The sequence below is a fragment of the Bombus vancouverensis genome, chromosome 9 (assembly GCF_051014615.1).
Source record: "Bombus vancouverensis nearcticus chromosome 9, iyBomVanc1_principal, whole genome shotgun sequence".
NCBI classification, from domain to species: Eukaryota; Metazoa; Arthropoda; class Insecta; order Hymenoptera; family Apidae; genus Bombus; species Bombus vancouverensis.
In genome coordinates this window covers 17,898,145-17,920,437 of record NC_134919.1, presented here as the reverse complement: position 1 = coordinate 17,920,437, position 22,293 = coordinate 17,898,145, and the positions used below count along the sequence as shown (strand labels likewise).

The window sequence follows — 22,293 nt, the reverse complement described above, 5'->3', positions numbered from 1 at the left end:
ATCAACTGATAATACCAACGTATAATAAATGTAAAATCGGTACAAAAGTAATGATAAATAATAGAAACGATAAGTAAAAGGTTGGCGAGTAGATAAGGCTTGTTCGCGTTGACCGGCTATTAAGCCGCTGCGCTGGACCAGAGTAAGAGGAAACGGCTGTTAACTGGCCCGTGGCGACGCGCGACGCGCGACGCGCGACGCGACGTATCGCCGAGGTGCGGAAGAGGCCGTGGGCGCGCGCGCGCGCGCGCGCTCTACCGCGTCTATCGACCAGATTCTCTCGTCTCTCCTCCTCTCGTTACCTCGCTGCCTATGGCCTCTGTATGTATTCCGCTAGGATCCCAGCCACGGCCACGGCAACGCCTCGTCGCTATCTCCGACGTGTTCCGGGAATTGGGGACTGACCGACGGTTCCCACGTGGCCACGTGGAGAACACGAGGAAAAGAAGACTGTTCGTTCTTCGATGACTCTGTTCCCGTTCCCGGACTACGTTTTACGCTCATTTTCCATCTTCGAACTGGTCCAGACGCTGCTCGCCGCATTTCACCCAGCGTCTCGTCAGCGTGTCAACGTCGAGTACGGTCGTCCAATTGTAAAATCGTTTGCACCGTCGTACCGCATCGTGCCTCCTAATCGTATATCGCCGTTCCGATCACGCTGTTGCAAGATCCGCGAGCGATCACGGAGGTATTCGTGGAGCAGTCGCAAAGTGAACAGCCGCAATGACGTAACACGCGGCGACGGTGATGGTGATGGTTTATGGGGATTTTGGCATCCGACAGTTCCGTTTATGCGGTCCGGTAAATTCGATCGGCGGCCGTTGCGATCGGCAACCATTGCTGCGGACAATCGAACGGAAAAGGGTGTTCCGGCCGTGAAAGGGAAAGCCGATGGAAACGCGTGAAATCCGACCTGTTCTGGAAAACACGGAGATGCGCGGAGTAAGGAGAGCGGCGCGAGAGCGGCGAGAAACTCGCCTCCCGAAACCACCACCCTCTCGTTAAAATGCATCGAGACGAAAACTTGGTTACGTTAAAGTGCACCGAATCGAACCTTGCTGACGTTAGACGACGCCGAATCGACTGTGTCAAATCGCAGGATCGACGAATTTTCCTCGCAGACCAACGCCAATCTCGTACAAACGTCGCGTATATGATATTATCACATAACCATACTTGTATGGTTTCATTTTGGACGCAAAGTATTTTTAAAGGAGAAACGAGCAAGCTGAATTTACAGATTTTTCAAAATCTCTCGAGAAACAGCGATTCGAAGCCGAGTATTCGCTTATAGAGGAAACACAGGCCTGTTAGCGGCCTGGTACTTGTTCGAAATAGCCAGCGAGCAAACCCCCTTTGCGGACGAGACAAAGAGGACGACCTCTTTCAGGTGTGCGACCATCGTGCAGACGTATTTTCACACAGCCGCTTCCAAGCAATCATCGAATCGATTGGCAAACGTTTCTCCATTTTCGTTCTCACCGCGAAGAATCGTGGTCGAACCGAGCAAAGTTTCATCGTGGAAATCGTGGCGCGATGCGATGAAATGGTGGAAGAAACCTGTTAAAAAGCTTAGTGAGATTTACTCAACGATGCCTGCGCTTGGGATCGTTTCGATAGAGGCTGACGGTGAAAAAAGCGGCGGAAAAAGCGGCGGAAAAAGCGGCGGAAAAAGCGGCGGAAAAAGCAGGATCGAAAGAATCCATCGGTAAGTCGGATAATTTCGCTTTAACGCAAAATTAAAAGCTAACGGTTCAAATTAGAATCGGAATTGATAATATGCGTCGAGTACAGCGTAATTTTTCGTTCTCATTTCTTTCTCTTTATTTGTTCTGTAATCGCGATTTTCGTCTTTTTCTTTTTTAGTTTCCTATCTCCGTTTAACATGCGATCGAGATAGCGCGATGTACAGAACAACGGCGATGTTTTACGATAACGTGATTTTATATTTTGCCAGTCGGTGTAATTTCTTGCGTGATTGCGAACATTGCAGTTCGACGGGAAGGTCTAGTCGTAAATTACAGACGTCTGAATCTATACCAAAGAGAACGATAACGACCTCGAATAGTCCTCTTTACGATAAGATCTGGATATCGGATGATGCATGTACCTGTTTCCGATATCTTTCAAACGTTCAAAGGTGATTAGCAAGGAAGGTTGCCCTGGCATGTGCGATCAATCTCAAAATAAGGTAAGTTACGAATATCGTTAAGTTGCGATATTTTATCGTTGTCGTTCCTTCCATCCGAACTGTATCGAACCTCGTGAATCCAACGATAAACATAAAGTTCGAATATAATAATGGCGTTATAATAATGGCGAATAAAGCGAACGAGACGTTACTTTTAATAGTCGAACGATTCGTTTGTCCTCTCTCGCAACTCGAGTAATCGGCGAGCTCTTCCAATATACTTTTATAATATACAATACCACCAACCGATTACAACGACGTTTTTAACCAAATTTTCACCCTTACGAGAAGTCAACGACGAATTTTTATCGATTCTCGTCTTTTAATAAACGTGTATTTTTTTCAATTTCGATAGACGTGCTCTTCGCGAATATCGCGATTTTATAAAAGCGAAAGAAAGTGAGCTCTTCGACTTGGATTTATAACGGAAGAATCCTACTAATCTTGTTTTTACCTTCGCACCGCGCTCTCAGCCCAGTGAAAGTTTCAAATCTTCTCTTATATTTTCAAAAACTTCGTTATGAAGTTTAACCTTTAAATCCGAATCGTTTGACGAAAATGTTTCGAGTTAAATATAACATTCGATCCTATCGATTGCTTTTCCTGTGAGATGTTTCTCATCCGAAAGTTATCATTTATAGTTGGTTAAGTTAAATTTGAACAAATTAAAGAATATTTCCTTTTCATCGTTGACAAGTAAATTGTACTTATCGTGTGTGTACATTCCCAGTTATTGTTGTTGTTATTATCCCCGTTGTTATCATGCCTGTTTTTTATGTACTTTAGATTAAATTGTGTATTCAGATGAAAATTAACAACAAATCGCCAACTTCTCCGCTAAACTCGAATCACTCGACTACTTCTTCTCTCTTACTTATTCTTGTCGTTACATATACCACCGCATAGATATTCGGATGATATAGAAAGATATAAATATACGATGTAAAGATATATATTCATGTCCGAACATACGCCGACAAACGAGAAACGAGAAACGAGAAACTTGAATCACGAAAGCTTCGATTACTAAAAGTACCAATGTTTAAACATACATACATACATATATATATATAGAGTATTCGAACGAATGTGTTAATCTACAAATGCCAATTTTCTTCTTTTATTTATCGAATTAGTTACTGGACGCAGAACTTTTAGTTTTCGCTATATTATATTCTATATATATACCGAATCGTATCCTTTCTTAAAGAAACAAACCAAAGAGAAATCGTTCGAATAGAAAAATGTATAAAGACGATAAAATATCAGCAAAATCGTTTAAGCTATAAAACGGGTGAATGTTAAGTTTTATTAGAAAGGATGGAAATAATACGACAGGGTATTGTATCGAATATTTAACAAGATATTCACGCTACTTTATCTGATAATTTTTATTTTTAGATACTGTTTCGTGGCGATAAAAAAGCGCTAGATGACGAGCCTAACACTTTTAATTTCGAACTGCATAACAAAATATACAAAAGTCGGTCGCGGCTACAAAAATGGTTAATAGGGCTGCTGATCTTCCTATTCGTATCGTTGATCGTAATAAACACGTTCAACACGGATCAGTTTCGAACGGCACGGTATGGAGCTATTATCAACGATACCTCGCAAGGTATACCTATACCTATTTTTACTAAAAGCATAGGACTTGGAGAACGTTTAAGCGAAGCTCGTTTAAACATCTCTTTGTCGTTGTTAATTAATCGATTGAACGAACGATGAACGTATACTTTATTTTCAGACAATTACGTGCAACTGAAGTCTTTGTTCGCGTCCATAGCGAACTCCGGTTTCGTAGTGCGCAACAAAGGTTGTCGAATTCCAGCGATGGATCCTTTCGATTCAGCGATCGCACGATTTATCGAGAAGGAAAAACCACTTATTTGCGAGCACGGAAGTCATTTACCGCTGGTCGATTCGAACGACACAGCGCTCTACATAAATCCAAATGCGATCGGCCATTTTTACAACAATTCAGGGGAAATCGATTGCTGCTGGCGCCCGTTCTGGCGAACGAAGGACGAAGATAACGTTGTTACGTCAGTAAGACTGATCATTCTTACTTTTATCGATCGTCTACGATTTCTTATTTCGTTTTAGCGCGTTGTTCGAATGCAATTGTGCAATTTTATACCAAAGTTTGGCGAAAACCGTAGCAAGCAGGATTAAATCTGTCATACGTATTTGCCTCTTTATCGCTTTAGTCTCTTTCTTAATTTCAAGCGTAATATATTTAGTTGATATTCGTAATTCGTAATTCGTAATTCGTAATTCGTATTTATAGGTACGGTAACGAGTGTTTCAAATTCGAAAACGCGACGGCCGTAAACACCGAGTTTGTGAAAGTGGAATGTTCGCGCAACAACGAGGTGATATACAAGGATTATCACGCGTTTGTACCTCGTTTCCCATCGGTAGAGAGGAAATACGAGCGAGCCAGAGCGACCGATATGAAAACTGAACAGCTCAGCGTGTTAATAATCGGCCTCGACTCGATTTCACGACTAAATTTTCATCGTATGATGCCGAATACTGTCCACGCGTTGAAAGAACTTGGAGCCGTTGAATTCTTGGGTTACACCAAAGTGGCTGATAACACGTATCCGAATTTAGTGCCCGTCTTAAGCGGCTTATCCGAGAAACAACTGCACGATCTATGTTGGCAAACTAAAGATAAAACGTTCGACGACTGCCCATTCATTTGGAAAAATTTCAGCGCGTCTGGTTATCGAACGGGTTTCGCCGAGGATGCCTGTGGCATGACCACCTTCAATTATCTAAAACGAGGCTTCCGAGTTCAACCGACTGACTATTATCTCAGACCATTCTGTATCGCATCCGAGAAGGATATCGGTAATACGCACAAATTAAACGCGAATCTCTGCGTGGGAACCAGAAAAACGTTCGAAAACTTACTGGACTACGCTAAGAAATTCGCCTCGCGATTTTACAGGGACCCATACTTCGCGATGATCTGGCAAGCCAGCCTCACCCACGATTTCTTCAACTATCCGCAATTAGGTGACAATTCCTACTACAACCTCGTCACCTATTTGTTCACCAAACGGTTGCTAAATCAAACAGCGTTGATAGTGATGAGCGACCATGGTATGAGATGGGGAAGCTTTCGGCAGACTTATCAAGGCAGAATGGAGGACAGCCTTCCGTTTGTGTTCGTGGTGATGCCTCGATGGTGGAAGGAAAAGTATCAAGTAGCTTGGGCGAATTTCCGAAGAAACACGCGCAGTCTAACAACAGCTTTCGACTTGCACGAGACCTTGATCGACATACTGCATTCGGAAAATCTGCAGGAACCGCGTCTTAAGGCCCGACTTCGAGCGATGCCGAAAGATGACAATTTGCCCCGTGGAATCAGCTGGTTTTTGCCGATTCCTGACTACAGGACGTGCTCCATGGCGGGTATAGCTAGTCATTGGTGCATGTGTCATAACAGCTACGATGTTTCCTCGGATGACGAAAGTCTTCGGGACAAGGCGGTTTTCTTGGTCTCGGAATTGAATAACATGCTGAACAAGTTCGTACAATGCGCGGTATTGAAATTGAAAGAAATTAAAGCCGCGAAAGCGTGGAAGGGCGAGGGTGAGAAGAACCAACTGATCGATTACACGATCACGATTCAAACGGAACCTGGTGACGCGATATTCGAGGCTACGATACGGTACAGAAACGAGAGTAAGACCAACAAGTTGGTAGGATCGGTTAGCAGATTGAACGCGTACGGAAAACAAAGCGCCTGTGTCGATGAATTCAATATGAGGCTATACTGCTATTGTTTGTAGCTTTGTAGCTTGTTTGTCTGCGTCTTTTTATCATCTTTTTTTCTTCTTCTCCTCTTTCTTTCTATTCTCATTTTTCGAAAACTTCGAAGAGATTCGCTTTGACCAACGTACTCTCGAATGACTCTCGAATGAAATTAGAGTACGGTAGCCAGTATACTGGTACAAAAAAAAAAAAAAAAAAAGAAAAGTCACACTGTGATAAGATACTTGCTTTAAAGATGTGATTCACGGTAATTTCGTACTTAACAAATTAAGCGTCAACTAATAGTAGTGTCGTTTTTATTGTGTACGATAATAATAAATACGCACAGTGTAATATGTTAATACACGAATAAGTAATAAGTAAACGTAATTGGCGTGGTGCAGCGATATCGTTGAATTTAAACATGACCATATATACATGCGTTTAGTCTACTATGGGATACAAATGTACGTGTACAGACGTATGTATAAAAATGCAATTGCAGAGAGATACGATTCTTTTACGTTACAAAAATACATTTTCTTCCTATATAGTAGTAAATGACAGCAACTTTTAAACACGACGTTTGATTTGTTAAGCATACTTAAGCATACTGTGAATAATTTTCAACTAAATTCAAAGAAAGACCTAATATGTGCTAGTATTTTAATTACTAGACGCGACTCGCAGACTTCCTGCTATTAAAACACTTCATTCGTCTTTTCACAATAATATGCATTCGACGAAAAACACTGATATTACGAAAGAATTACGGCTTTGCAATGGTCCTATTGTCCTGTAATTACCTAAAGATTTAACTAGCCTTCGACTCGAACAACTATCTTCTTACGATTGTATTTTCTCAAACTTTTATTAGTAACGTTCGTATATTGTATATGATTTTCCTAAATTCAGATAGAACAATGTAACTCGGATATTTACTTATTATTTGTGTTTCACGTTTATGCTACAGATTTATATATCTACGCTATAAACAGGGTATAAAATAATTTATTTATTATTTTGAGACAAGAGAAACGCAAAAGTCACATTATCGGTCTAACGATACCTGTCTTAAGATTTTGTCAAACTGGTTAATCATTCGCTTAAAGAGAAAATATTTACCGTCAAACGCGTATGCGTATATTTTTCGATAGGACCGTGATATCGTTCAATGATTTTGGTTCAATGCAAATAACTTCTTTTACCTGTGCTAAAGCGAGATGAAAGCAAGCTCGATTGTTCAATGGCCGAATACAGAGTTGCATAGAATTAAAACCATCGGTTCGTAATAAAATGTTTGTGCGCTAATTTTTAATACGATTGTAATACGAATCGGTGACATACTTGAGATAGTTATAGAAACTCAACTATAAATTAACAAAAACTACAGGTAATTACATAGGTAAGTATGTTAGAATTACGTATAAAGATACAAAAATTATAATTTATTTATGGCCTCCTTTTTATGAGAGATTTTAAGGTTGCCGTGTACAAAGCAACAAAACGTTACAACATACCGTGTTGTATCTGACGAAAGAATTATACTTTAATTTTTGTAAATGAAGTGTACGCAAAGGTACTGAAATAAAACCTTTGTAAAATATAAACTAATGTACAATTTAATGCGAAACATTTTTAATAAGTATATGAAACGCAAGTTAAATGATTGCACGATCCTTTAGAGTTATCGATGACGGATGGCGTTGTACATTTTATTGCGAATAATTTCAATAGAAAAATCGTAATACAATACTTTATTATTGGATACTAGGTCCGATATTTAAAAACATTTTCATCGAGTACTCCTCACTATTTAAATGCAAAATTTCTGTTCATGTAAAACACTCGTACATCACCCGCGCGTGTTAAAGGAAAAATAACTTATTTTGTTAAATAAACTGCGCAAGCGTTCCTAACATCCGCATAAGTAATCGGCAATAATATATATGACCAGTTTCTTATAATCAAAGAGGAAGTACGTGTACTCGCAATGGTTATTATGTTTGCTACATGTACCCATTTCAACTGACCTCATGGTTGGCTACCAAACCTGTTGGTATCCACATTTCAAGGAAGCGAAAGCACCACTTGGTATAGAAACACACTGAGTCAACACGCGCACCTCGTTTGTATGCACATTTTATACTGTCACTTTGTACATACGTTACACTTAAAGTTCTTAATTTCCCCTTATTCCATTATAAATTCGACTTACAGAATCTTGTTGTAGTAGATTTTTTATTTCTGCGAAAAGGGTAAAGGAAGATTGAACAAACACAAACGATCGTGTTATATCTCACGAGCGTTATATGTTAAAATAACTTACCTTCCTTTTGAGTATCCGTGAATTCTGTCTCAGGGAAAGCAACGTCGAATGTAATATATAAGGTGCCATGAAGATTATTATTCTCGTAATTAGGCATGCCTTCTCCTTTTTTCCTAATACGGGCTCCCGGTTTGGTTACTTTATCCCTCTGAATAGCTACTTTGTGACCATCTAAATGTTCTATATCCATTTTAAAACCTATTAACGCGTCCTGCATAGATATAGTGACGTTTGTATATAGATCGTCACCAATTCTTTCAAAAACTGGATGCGGTTGTGTTCGTATTTTTAAGATTAAATCTCCAGGTTCCCCATCCAAATGTGGTTCACCTTCTGCTATAAATTTAGTTTCTTGTCCATCTACCATGCCAGGTTCTACTTCGACCTCTAATACACGTTCTTCTGTAACAAATTTAACATTTGGACATTCCGAACAAACCGATTGTTGCATCATTTGAAATCTTCCATTTCCTAAATTGCGAGTAACCAATTCTTGTCTGCAATTACACTTTCTTGTTCCTTTTGCTGCCTTCGTAACTGGCTTATTTCTTGTTATCTGAAAGATAAACAATTTCGTATGTCCCATTTACGTATCTTCTCGATTAACTATAAAATCTTACCTCTATAAAATTTCCACTATATAATTCTTCTAAAGTAACTACCAAGTCCATTACGATATTAGATCCTTTAGGTGTTTCTTGCTGGTGATGAGATTCTCCACCAAAGTGAAAGCCAAAATCACCAAAGAAACTTGCAAATGGATCAGCATTATTCATCATACCATCCTTCTTCAAACATTCTTCTCCGCATCTGTCATACATTTCTCTCTTTTCGTTATCAGACAGAACCTCGTAAGCTGCACCCAGATCTTGAAATTTCTGAGAGGCATTCGGATCGTCTTTATTTTTGTCAGGATGCAATTCTTTTGCCAATTTTCTGTATGCCTTTTTTATCGCATGTTGACTCGCTGTCGATGGTATGCCTAAAATGGCATAAAAATCTCTCCTGCAAAGATATATACATACTTTAATTCCTATTTCTAATGTATCATATACTGTAAACACTTCAAATTAGCAGCCTAAATTGTTAGATCATTCAACATCAATCATATGAATGTATAACTATACAAGATTGTAATGTTTTTTTAGTAGAATTCTTAACGGTAAACATAAATAATGAAGTCGATCTACAAACGTACTTTAAACTTTATTTAATCCTTTTCGTATTAATAGCTTCCGTAGATGGTTTACAAAGTAAAAGGTTATAAAATTATCATAAAGCAAATATCTTCGATATTCAAAATAATTAAATTTCATAAGCATAGACAAGGTTCTCCACTTACCCTGCCACAGTTAGAATTACACATATTGTTAAATTTATTAATAAAGACCAAATCAGTTTTATCGCTGCCATTCTAGCAGACGTTACAACAAACATCGGAGCTTAGGATCGTGGGTGCTCCTGATTGGTGGGTGCTCCGAATTCAATTTATCCGACTTTGATCGACGATAAGTGAGTTTTTAGGCGCGTACATATTCAACGAAAATGTTTAGATTTAACGTTTAGCAGTAAAAAATAATTGGTTGAATATGACACAGGTATAAGATTTTTTAATACTTCGGCGCTATTTCTAAAAATATAAAACAAATTCCAATAAACTTAATCCTTTGACACTTAATTATATATTTTATTATTATAGATAACTCTTTGATTCCTACTTCTTAGATGAATATAAAAAGTATTAACATGCAACAGGTGAAATGTTATGTAAAATTATTTTAAAATTGTTTTGCTTTACTACGACTGGTAGTACAAAGATTTCTAATATTTATCGCGTCTCAATCTTATTTTAATAAAGTTAAATTATTAATATTCGTCTTAATTCTACTGAAAACCACACTTAACAATAAAAATCTACTCCCCCCCCCCCTACAATATAGTAAAATGATCATGTGACAGATCATATTGGGTATCAAAGTGTCAGTAACAGTGTAGCAAAAGTAAAGTGTACTGTACAGGTTTGTGGTACGTGTTGTTAAACCAACTCTCGGTATTGTAATAAGGAAATCATTAGTTTAATCATGTCAATATGTAAATTGCCTCGAGTACTCTTGCACGAAAATTCAGTGAAAGGGATTCAGTCAAGAATCACATGACGAAAGCATTATTGACTAAAAACACTATCCTCTAAAATAAGATATCTCTAGGTTATGCATAGTTTATCTGTCAAACATCCTACAAAATGGAGAAACACATGCATTTATGGAGAGGTGTTGATAAGTTATCATACATTTTCGGTGACCAACCAAATGGCACAATTTGTAGACTGGTTACCATTAAAGATCACATTTTTGTAGCAACAACTACTAACAGTCTATACTATGGAGAGGTATCATTTTTGGAGGACAGTCCTCCGTCATTGGTTTTCAAAAGGGCTCAATTTGATGTGATCGATATAGCATCCAATTCGGATTATTTATTTATTGTAGATAATAATGGACATGTTTTGAAAGTAAATCCTCAGGATATGAGTGTAACAGATACAATAATTCTAAAAGAAGAAGTTAAATGTTGTAGTCATGGGTAGGTTCCATAAAATCTTTATGTATTTTTACATTATACTCAAATAATTTATACCATTACAGATATAAACAAGAAAATGAAATTGTCAAAGTAAAATCAATAGCTGTTAGTGATCAAGCAGCGTTATTTGTAACAGAAAACGGACAACTTTGGGCTAGTGGAAATCAATCTCAAATAGATATTAACAGTACAGAACCTAAAAAGGTCAAGTTTTTCGAGGGTAGAACTGTGTCTGCTGTTGCATGTGGTTCAAACTTTAATGTAGTTGCAGTGAGAAAAACACCAAAAACTTTAAAAGATGATACTGACAGCGAGAATGAATTAGAAGAAGAAGTTTTCGTTAATTCATGTCCTCAGTGTCTCAACACCGTGCTGTTAAGTCCTACAAGTCTAACGTCATCGGATACTTGTCCTACTGGACTTCATGTACAGCAATCTAGTGAAGATCACTCAACCAATTCTATTAGCGCTTTATCTGTTGCTAGTAAAGAACAAGAGATTTCATTTGCCGAAAATAGTAAAAAGGAACAAATTTCTGAAGTGGTAGAGAATGGAGAACTGTGTGCCAATAATCCTATAGATTCTGAAAAAGAAGAAAAAAGGAATGTTATTTTTATAAATACAGAAGCTGCAAGGCAATTCTTAACCAGACAATTATCATGGGTTTCATCTTACGGAAGTGTTAAAGAAGATATACCTTTAGATAACATTGAAAAACCGACTAGACTAATAAAACAAAATGTATCTAATGTAGCTAATTTAGTATATGAAGGAGTGAAAAATGTGGGAGGTAAAGTTGTTACATTATCCAGGCATATGAGTGGAAGTTCAGATATAAATGAGTTTAAAGATGATAGTAGTGAACATTTGGAACTAGGAGAAGAATATCCAAAACCTGCTGCTACCAGTTTGGCACTCAGTTTACGCTGTGAAGAATTTCCTTGGTCATCAAGTACTGGTTCCTCTGAGCATGAATTGTCTCAACAAGGATTAAATGAAAGAATCAGTACACTAACTCGTACTGGCAATAGTATCCTATCTACTGAACTTTGGACGTGGGGTGATATTCAATATGGACAATTAGGAACAGGAGATATTGTTAAACGCTCGCGACCTATTTTGGTGGCAAAACTCAGTAATACTGGACTTCGAAAAATTTCATGTGGTGCATTTCATATTCTTGCTCTAACTCTAGATGGAAGAGTTTTTGCTTGGGGCAGAAATAACCATAAACAAGTGACATTGGAATCGAATGTGTATCAGAGTGCACCTCGTTTATTTACTACGAAATTATTTCCAAACGAAAGAGCTAAAGACATGGCAGCTGGTAGTTTTCATAGTTTAGTCATGATGCATCATGGTTTATACTTTATTGGACAGTCAAGGTAAATAATTTAATTACGAAAAGTATCAATAGGAAATGAGAGTTCTATTTACTCACGAAAGTTGTCATGTGGTTTCAGTAAAACTGGTGAAATGTTCCAACTCGATATTGAGACAAGCAATAAGTGCAGTCCCCAACAAATTTTTAGCTCTGGTAACTACAGTTGCTGTTCTGTGATAAACGAACCTAAGATAAATATCTCTGAGGATTTAATAAGTGAACAAATCTTCTTGGAAGAAATATTAATTGTTTATCAAAATTTAATTAGGCCATTCCAGAAAAGAGGAGGTGCTATGCAGGAATCAAATGTTTATGAAACATTATGTCGATGTTATACTGAGTTATTAAGTTTCAGTGTATTAAATGTTATTAGTTTATGGGATTATTTTAATCATATTGGTGAAGCATATGAAGTGACAATTGTAGCTAATGTTGAAGAATATATTACTGTATATAAATATTACTTAAATGCAGTGTGTGACATAATTTCTTTGAGTGGATTTACATATATTGCGAAAATAATTGAAATACCACAAGTAATAACAAATTTATTTATGGATAAATTAAAAACTAATGAAACTAAAAAAGTTGCTGATGAAATTACAATTACTATGGCATTGCAACATCCACTACATAAATTGAATAGGTAAATATATCTAAATATGTATTATTATTTATTTCTTATCTATGCTTTGAATAACTTCCAGTTACATTTTCATTTACATTTGCATTTATATTTTACATTTTATCTAGCAGCCTTACAACCTAATTGTCTTAAGGTACATATCCACTTAAGAGTAAAACTATCGCGAGTTGCTCTCGAGAGTATTTCTCTCGTTGGCTACATTGAGAGCGATTATCCGAGTCACTATCAGATCAGATTCTGCTCCTCTTCCTCCACTTCCGCTCTTATGCATTTCATCTTTTTGCCCACAACCTCTGATTAGAGGTCCTCCTCATTTCTTCTTTTCTTTCCTCCCAGTTATATTTAGACACATAAGTGTAATAGCTTTCATTATTTTTTAACTATTAAAAATTGGCAAAATAATTATAAGAAAAGATTATTAGTTTACAAGAGGCAATGAATTTGCTGCCTCAAAAATAAAAATTATTCTTTATGTTATAAAGGATCGTTTAAGGAATTATATTCTTACATTATGTCAAACATATTTAAAAAATTAATATTGCTATAAACATCTTAAATATACTAGTGATCCACTATTTTCTTATTTATAATAACGGACATCATCTTTGTACAGATATAAGAATATGGTTTTAAATTTGATGAAATGTAATGGTGCAAGAATGGGTGTAGAACGATTACAAGAAGCATTAATAAAGTGGGAACAAATATGTGATGATCAGGAGAAACAACAAAAAGAAGCTGAAGCAACTAAATTATTTTGGGAAAGTTCTGGGAAACTTGGGGAATTATTAAGATTTCCTGATAGAAGACTTATTAGAGAGTCACGAGCACATCCTTTATCAATACTTAATTCTGGAAGATTTTCTACACATTGGTTTGTTTTATTAACTGATATATTTATCCATGTTACTGGTACATCTCATGTGGTACATCCACTTAAAACTCTATGGGTAGAACCTTTACCAGACTCTGAAATAGTACAAGTATGTTAAGTAAACCTCTCTGGAATTCAAATATAAATGTACATTTACAAATGTGCAATTTTTGTATTTGTATTTCTATGTTTCAGAATGCTATATCAGTAGTAGCTCCAGAGGACACATTTGTATTATATACTCCAACACCTTCTGAACGAAATGAATGGCTGTATGCTTTACAAAATGGCATAAAATGTAGTCTACAAAGAGTTATTGGACATGTGCCTCCAATAGTACGTTCTAGCTCATTCTCATTCACTAAGCACAGTGTTTTCAAAGATGCAAAATATACTGGTTCGTATGTCGTTAACAACAGTATTGTATCTCACGCGTTTTATATCATATTTCATATTTTAAAATTATAATACAAATGATGAATATTATGTAGGTACATAAATATACATATATGTATACGAAAAATACTATCTTTTATTTTGGTACATAGGACGCTGGTTAAGTGGTAAGCCGCACGGTTCTGGAAAATTAGAATGGCCTGACGGACGAAAATATGCAGGACAATTTCATAAAGGTATTATTCATGGTACTGGTAAAATGGAAATTCCATCACAAGGTGTATACGAAGGACAGTGGAAAGATGGACAACAGAATGGATATGGGACGATGAAGTCAGTTTTTAAATAACAATTTAAATTCTAAGCGTAAATAAATAAAATATACAATATATAAGAAGGTAATGTAAAATATTCTAGGTACAATAATGGAGACTTTTATGAAGGATATTTCAAAGACGGACTACCACATGGTCATGGTGTTAAAAAGGAAGGTCATTTTATGGCATCTGTCGCATCTGTTTATATTGGGGAATGGGCTGCAGGTGTTAAACAGGGATATGGAATTATGGACGACATTATGACAGGTAATTATAACGTAATTAAAAAATAGGAAAAGAAATCGTTGTTCTAGTAAAATTAAATCTTTATAAATAAGTATTGTTTTATTGAACAGTATGTATATTATTTCAGGCGAGAAATACTTAGGATCATGGAGTAATGGTATGAAACATGGTTGTGGTTTAATAGTAACTTTAGATGGTATTTACTATGAAGGAGTTTTCATGCAAGACGTTTTAACGGTAAATAATTCAAAATAATTCAAAATTTAGTAAATATAAAATGTTGAAATAAAATGCTTATGCTAAAAGGGTCATGGAGTCATGGTGTTTGAAGATGGTACTCATTACGAAGGTGAATTTAAATCAGCTGGTATTTTTTATGGTAAAGGTACTTTAACTTTCACTAGTGGTGACAGATTGGAAGGTAATATGAATGGTGCATGGAACGAAGGAGTAAAAGTTATTGCAACATTACATATGAATAAAGCTAGCGGAAATATACAAACTAATTCGAAACCGACGTAAGTAGTTTATTGTGAGCAATATTTATTTATAATGTGAGCGTAATTTTAAGTTTATTTGTTTTTATTTAATACAGATCTTTTGGTAAATTATGTGTATCACCAGATCAAAAATGGAAAGCTATATTTAGGCAATGTTATCAACAACTTGGTGTACCTGAACCAGGTTCGAAAGCTATAGGTATAACTGATAAGTCTGCAGAGACACAACGTGTTTGGCAAAATATTGCTAGTATAATAACTAAGTCACATCAGAAAGCTTTACAACGAAAGAAACTTCTGACAATTACTAGTACCGGTAAAGAGAAAAATAACGAAGTAATTGATGAGTTGGATAAAATTCCTTGTTTTGGGAGAGATAAACTTACAATTCAAAGTTATAGAGAAATTCATAAGTACTTGATTAAAGCGTTTGATAGCTCACTTCACCCATTAGGAGCGCTTTTAACAGAAGTTGCTGCTGTATATACAGCTACGTATGGTGGTGTAAGAGTTCATCCTTTATTACTCAGTCATGCTGTGTCTGAACTTCGTAGTATCACATCAAGAATATATGAAATAGCTACTCTGTTATTTCCGGCGTTACCCCGAGGTGGTAAAGAATACGTATTAGAAACAGAAAATGAAGAAGAAGAGTATGTTTTAATTAATTTTCTATATGATTTATTATTTATTTATCATAATTATACAAATATCATGTTCCATTATTTTAACCTTGTACTTTGTTGTTAGTCAAGTTATAAGTGCTGCAGCGATACTTCATCCAATATTGTTACCTCGTGTGCATTCAGCACTTTTTGTACTGTATGCTTTACATAATAAGAAAGAAGATGATGCCTATTGGGAAAGATTAATGAAATGGAACAAGCAACCTGATATAACGCTAATGGCTTTTTTGGACATCGATCAGTGAGTAATATCGTTGAAAATACAAAAATGACAGTGACTTTATTAAATTTTAAATAATAATTTCAGAAAATTTTGGAAGAATACAAACGTAATGAATTTAAACGAAAACGGATTACCGTATCAAAGTGAACCGTACTTTAGCGAGGCAATAGAAACATTACAACAATTGAAAACCACGTTTTCTCCGTTAGAAAAGTTATTAGTCGTTAGGAATACATTTGAACAAATGACACAAGTAAGCTAGCATCTTTGCTGTATATTTTTATTTGTTTGTTAAATCTCACATGATTTTTATAATAGGCAGTTCAAAAGCAATTGGGGACTACATATTTATGGACAATGGATGAATTATTTCCTGTGTTTTGTTTTGTTGTTGTCCGTGCCAGCGTATTACAATTGGGCAGTGAAATACATTTTATAGAAGATTTTATGGAGCCTTATTTACAAAATGGAGAACTTGGAATTATGTTCACTACCCTTAAGGTAAAATATTATATCCGCAAGAAACTCTATATAAGATTTTAGAGCTTAAACAATATGTATATATATAAATATATATCTTTTAGGCCTGCTACTACCAAATATTACAAGAAAAAATTAATGTGGGTGACTGAACATGACATAATAATTTTCATAAATAAATAGAATTATAAAATATAAAGTAAGTTTCAATGATAACTTATTATAATACATTGTTAATATAACAAATAAATAAAATATATGCACTCAACTCGATAAAAGGGTACCTCAAAATCTAACATTTAGTTGAAATAATATAATTTAATAAAATGTTAGACATCGTAAAATGAATTTTGTGCATTATGACTATTAAAAGTGGTATACTACTTATTTATTATAATTAATGAAAATAGAAACTATAATATGTATGAAACAGATAGATTGTCAGGTCGTAATAATGTAAGTAGTAAAATTACATATCATATTCTATAAAAGTATTAATGTACAGTGTATATACATTTAGAACGAATTTGAAGCTTTATTTATGTTAATTTTCTCGTTTCCAAGAAGGTAAATGTACAGTAAAAATTTATAGGAACAGCCATATATTTGAACATTTTGTTATAATTTTAAATATCACTGCATTTTAAGTTCAATTTTAATAAGCATTTATTCATTACTATTGTATGAGATTGTTCAAAGCAAACTTAGAAATATATAAAGAATACTATGTTATACAAAATGATTTTTTGGTATTTCTACAAATAATATCAATACCAATATGATATAATTCTTTAATTCATCTAACTGCCATAAGTATCACTTAATAATATCATAATGTAATAATTTTTCTTTATTCTGTTATATTATTGATGTAATGAACTGTATTTAAAAGGCATTAATTGAAAAATTAATGTCAAATGATATACCTGTGTTATATATTTCATAATAACAGCAACATTGTGATATTTCGTGCAATATCGTAAACCTATACATGCCATAAAAATAGTAATATAACGATGATGATGATTGGAATTTTATGTTACATACTGAATATGCGTTTTAAATGTTTTATGCCTACTATGTATAGTTTATAAGTATCTGTATCAAATGAACAAAACTGTATGTTTAAAAATAGCAAATACATTTAATTCCATATTATAAATTACATATGTATTTCATAATTTTACCTTAGAATTTAAATACACAAACATAATTCATTTTACTATAATATAAATTTCCCAATTAAGTAATCTTAATAAACCAATTATTAAGAGACAATTCTGTTGCTTTCTTTTACTAAATTTTATTTATTATTTCATAGCCTTATTTTGTATCAGGTTTCCCTTTTTTTCTTTAAATTCTGATTTAATCAAGTTACCACTTTGTACATTAAATGTTTGCAACTTTTGTATAAATATGGAACGTAACTATGAAATAAAATATTTCATTCTGTAAAATTTTTAAATCAGCTCTTGTTTCACCAGTTACGTACACATGTACGTACGTATGTAAGTACTGTTATAACTATAGATGACTCCAATTATTTATTTAGGAGTTTTCCAAAGCTAGAAAGTGTGATAGAGACAAAGAGCCCATAATAAAAATTTAAATATTTAATGAAAAGTTCTGATATTAATCACTCAGGAATTTACCGTTTGTCGTTAAAACAATGCATGAAAATTTTTACATTCTTTTAATTGCCACATAGTTGATAAAATTTTGTATACATGCAAATCAGGCAATTTAAATCATACAAATAATAAAAAGCATTTCAAAAGACAAAATGTTTGCCCGTGAAATCTGGTTGTTTTCTTCTTACATACTAAATACATTTTTCTTAATTACATATTTTAATATATATTTAGATATGTGTATTTTCTTGGAATAAAAATTCGATTCATACAAATTTTTTTGTAAATATATATAATCCCTTTATATAGTACATTGAATCAAAACTTTTAAAAATCATCTGTAACGCGCAGGTTTAACCAGCAGCATGATCACAAATTGCGAAGTAACTTGTCTAACGATTGATATGTCGTTATCGTTACTCTCTTACTTTAACTAAAGCTATTACGCTTAGAAATACATACTATATTGACGTAATTACGTTTATGTTATAGATATTCATTATAGATATGGAAGTAGTTAGAAGTGTATGGAAAAATCCTGTTTTGTTGTATAAAACTGTCTTATGGGCATCATTTAGAAATAGGTATTTATGTACATGACAAATGTTTAATATAACCTGAATCTTATTTTATACTTTATGATATAACATGTATCAATATCGGGCCATAAAATATATATTTTATTGTGATATTCTTTTTCTTATTATACTTTAATAGCCTTTGTCATAATTTAAGTATAAAATCTTAATTTGATGTTGCATCTAAATATCATAGACATTAGTCTATAAATGTCTTATAACTTTATTTTTATCAATTGCTACATTAACAGATTTGGTATATTTGCAACTTAGAAATATTATAGAAATTATTTGTTTTTATATAATCTATTGCTTTTGAACACATGTTAATATATTCTTTTTGGATTATACGCTAGGAAACTATAAAAACTGTCAAGACTTGTTATATGTTCCTTTTGTTTGTTGTATATAATGAAGTATATTTTTTAATAAATCTCCTTACTTTGTCATGGATAAGAAAAAATCTAAAAAATATTCTGTAATAATGAATTAAATAATGATTTTTTAGCACGTTCACATAAATGTAATTCTTAATAAATTGCAGAAGGTATGTATAAATAATTAGTGAAGGTAATATCAACATGAAATTATTTCATTACAGTAGCAGTTCAGCATCAAAAGTAACAAAAAAGGAAAATGTTTCTATGCAAGACAGCGATTTACAATTATCAAGTATAGACACAGATATAACTACGCAAAATGATGTAACATTTAATGCTCTTGTTTCAACGGAAGAGTTATTAGCACAAATAGGGTTGGCAAGGGAATTTGCAACAGATAGTAAAGTTGAACATCCTTATGTTGATAAATTAAAGAGGGTACAGATGATTCTGTTTGATTTGAGTCATGCTATATCAAAACCAATACCTGGAAAAGCTAAAGCATTTGAAAGTAAACATATTAATGATTTGGACGAATGGATAGCAGAATATGCCAATCAACTACCTCCCCAGGAAACATATATTATTCCGGTAAAAAGAACATTTCCATCTTACACTTTCTATTAAATATCTTACATTTCATTTTATAATCTAATAGGGTGGTGGTAAAGCTTGTTCTATGCTACACTCAGCAAAAGCGATATGCAAACGTGTAGAACGAAATGTTGCATCTTTGGTTCAACATGGTTTATTAAATAAGGAGGCACAAATGTATTTAAACAAATTACAAAACTTTCTATTAACAACCTCAAGAATTGCAGCAAAGTGTGATCAACGTACAGAAAATATATATATTCCTAGAGTAGAGGTTGAAAAAAATGAGGATAACTGAATTATAGACTTTATAAAACAAAAATCTGTAGACTATTTCCTACTGCTTTTATTGTAAAAGTAATATAAATAACCGAATACTTTACACAAATATTTTGCAATAATATTATTTTTAAATATGATTTTAAAGTAGACACATTGTAAATATTTTATAATGAGAAATTATAAATGTCAGTTACTGATTATATTGTATTACTATATTACTATATTATTAAATGTACATAGCAATTGATTAATATATCAAAGTAGTTGATATGTAAAGATTTAAAAAAAAGTTGAAAGTACAGTATAGTCTTAAAATATTATACAGAGATTTTTCGACATATTGTCGCATAAAGCGGTCATGATTCATAAAATGTTTTGTTAATTCTAAATAATTACATACTATTTCGTTAAAGTACATCTGTCTATTTAAGTAACAAAAATAAAGTAGATCTTTAAAATTATATTATATATACATTAATAGATTGCTAAATAGAAATCATTTTGCAACAAATTTTTGTTGCTATATATATACATATATGGTAGAAAAACATTTGTAGAAAAAAATATTGTAAATGTACAGTTTCAAATTTAAATATGAAAATAATATATATATATATATATATATATATATATATATATATATATATATATATAGTATATATATATATTGTATATATATATATGTATACAAAGGTTAAAGACGATAACAACATTCGATAAAATTAATTATTTATTCCAAAACTTCATCCCCCTCAACAATTTCTTTTAAATTAAGTAATTCCAATAATCCAGAACCTTTAGTTTCGGATGTTACTAATTCATTTATCTCTCTATAATGTCCAGGATCGATTAAACAAATCAAATTTAACGTTCCGTTATCCCATTCTTCTGTCTCTAATTTTGTTATTGACTTTACTATTTTATCTCTTATCTTTTTAGCCTCCTTACCTGAGGCTAAAACTCTGAGTCTCATTTGAGCTCGTTCTAATGGCATTATAGTCTGTAATTGAGGAATTACATCCAAAGCTTGCTGTTTTGCATTTCGGTTTGGCTTTACTGAAAAATGTATATCCTTCATGGCTTTTTCTATCATAGTTACTGTATATGGGCGTTTAGTTTCTGGATTTATACATTTGTTAGCAACAGTTGTAGCAATATCTTTAAACATAGAATCTAAAGCCAAATGCCGTTCTTTGTCAGAAACCTGAAGTTCTCCTTTTGTGAGAATCTCTTTACAAATTTCTGTCTGATCATCTGTACCAAAAGCTTTTACAAGATCTTCCTTCTTTGCTACTTGACCTTTTGAAACGTTTATAAATACTGTATGTGTTTGTAAAACTTCATCGATGTCTTTTTCTCTGAAATGTAATTCTGTTATTACGATTAATAGAAAATTTAATATGTATTGTGTACATAAAAAGAGAGAGTAAGATATGTTATAAGGGCAAAATACGTATAGGTTAGATGACAAGAACGTACAATACGAATAATGTAACGTACGTTTTAGATTTGATCGTCTGATAAAGACTTACAGTTTATTTCTCCATGAGATAACCTTGTTCCTATAACAAGCAATTTCAAATCGCTTTCCTGCTTTTTTCATACGAACCACGGCAACGTTGGTTAATCTTATTTGATTTGTTGGTGTAAAAATTTTCGACATTTTTGAACAAATATAAATATAATACTGTCTTTTGGTTTAAGAAATATAAGATACGCAATTTTTATTTTACGTGTAATGCGATCTTTATGTATTATTGTATATATATCGTACAAACGTTTGCAACGCGGTTTCGATCTCTCGATTTATAATCGATTCACTGACATATCCAATATTCAACTTCCTCTTCTAATATCGATAAACTTTTGAAACATTTTAAACGCATGAATTTACGCTACACATACGCAAATCGGTTCATAATTAATGTTATCAAAATAACAGAACACGCGAGCGCGACGGTAACAATTTTTTGTAACATTTTATACGAAATCTTCGATATCTTACAAAAATATGTCGATTATATATTATATATATTATATGTATAGAAATATCTTTTCGCAAATATAATTATAGCCATAAATAAATGTAAACGTAATAAATATAAATTTGTCGGTAGTTACAAGAAATGTTATAGAAAGTATGGAAAATAAAGAATTGTATAAATATATTTTGTTTTATGACCTTTAAGAGAATAATATTCAAAT

At 33.5% G+C, this 22,293-nt stretch overlaps 5 protein-coding genes across 7 annotated transcripts; 3 read left to right on the top strand and 2 right to left on the bottom strand.

The window, feature by feature from the left end:
* Positions 1–329: 329 nt before the first annotated feature.
* On the top strand, positions 330–7,569 carry LOC117158932 (uncharacterized). Of its 2 annotated transcripts, none has more exons than XM_033338341.2 (5): positions 330–1,708; positions 1,994–2,191; positions 3,593–3,809; positions 3,939–4,236; positions 4,482–7,569. In XM_033338341.2, exons 2-5 carry the CDS (start codon positions 2,105–2,107, stop codon positions 5,995–5,997), a joined length of 2,118 nt encoding a protein of 705 aa, XP_033194232.1. In that variant the 5' UTR covers positions 330–1,708; positions 1,994–2,104; the 3' UTR covers positions 5,998–7,569. The 2 variants fall into 2 exon arrangements, with proteins under 2 accessions (XP_033194232.1, XP_076477349.1); XM_076621234.1 differs by having other exon boundaries at positions 1,867–2,191.
* Positions 7,387–9,844, bottom strand: shv (DnaJ heat shock protein family member shriveled). The gene is made up of 4 exons (XM_033338342.2): positions 9,631–9,844; positions 8,909–9,293; positions 8,289–8,844; positions 7,387–8,206 (listed from the first exon to the last, which is right to left on the bottom strand). The coding sequence occupies exons 1-4, from the start codon at positions 9,723–9,725 to the stop codon at positions 8,142–8,144; spliced, it is 1,101 nt and encodes a 366-aa protein (XP_033194233.1). The 5' UTR covers positions 9,726–9,844; the 3' UTR covers positions 7,387–8,141.
* A 396-nt stretch (positions 9,845–10,240) lies between these two features.
* On the top strand, positions 10,241–17,788 carry Als2 (Amyotrophic lateral sclerosis 2). The gene is made up of 14 exons (XM_033338340.2): positions 10,241–10,871; positions 10,934–12,256; positions 12,335–12,901; positions 13,515–13,884; positions 13,971–14,172; positions 14,324–14,504; positions 14,589–14,755; positions 14,862–14,971; positions 15,041–15,252; positions 15,330–15,887; positions 15,985–16,161; positions 16,228–16,396; positions 16,462–16,644; positions 16,728–17,788. The coding sequence occupies exons 1-14, from the start codon at positions 10,531–10,533 to the stop codon at positions 16,773–16,775; spliced, it is 4,608 nt and encodes a 1,535-aa protein (XP_033194231.1). The 5' UTR covers positions 10,241–10,530; the 3' UTR covers positions 16,776–17,788.
* Positions 17,789–18,621: 833 nt separating this feature from the next.
* Positions 18,622–20,654, top strand: LOC117158934 (corrinoid adenosyltransferase MMAB). 2 transcript variants are annotated; one of them, XM_076621235.1, is made up of 3 exons: positions 18,622–18,838; positions 19,437–19,803; positions 19,871–20,654. In XM_076621235.1, exons 1-3 carry the CDS (start codon positions 18,762–18,764, stop codon positions 20,102–20,104), a joined length of 678 nt encoding a protein of 225 aa, XP_076477350.1. In that variant the 5' UTR covers positions 18,622–18,761; the 3' UTR covers positions 20,105–20,654. The 2 variants fall into 2 exon arrangements, with proteins under 2 accessions (XP_076477350.1, XP_033194234.2); XM_033338343.2 differs by having other exon boundaries at positions 19,434–19,803.
* A 151-nt stretch (positions 20,655–20,805) lies between these two features.
* Positions 20,806–21,984, bottom strand: Sbds (SBDS ribosome maturation factor). The gene is made up of 2 exons (XM_033338200.2): positions 21,621–21,984; positions 20,806–21,446 (listed from the first exon to the last, which is right to left on the bottom strand). The coding sequence occupies exons 1-2, from the start codon at positions 21,749–21,751 to the stop codon at positions 20,819–20,821; spliced, it is 759 nt and encodes a 252-aa protein (XP_033194091.1). The 5' UTR covers positions 21,752–21,984; the 3' UTR covers positions 20,806–20,818.
* Positions 21,985–22,293: the final 309 nt, after the last annotated feature.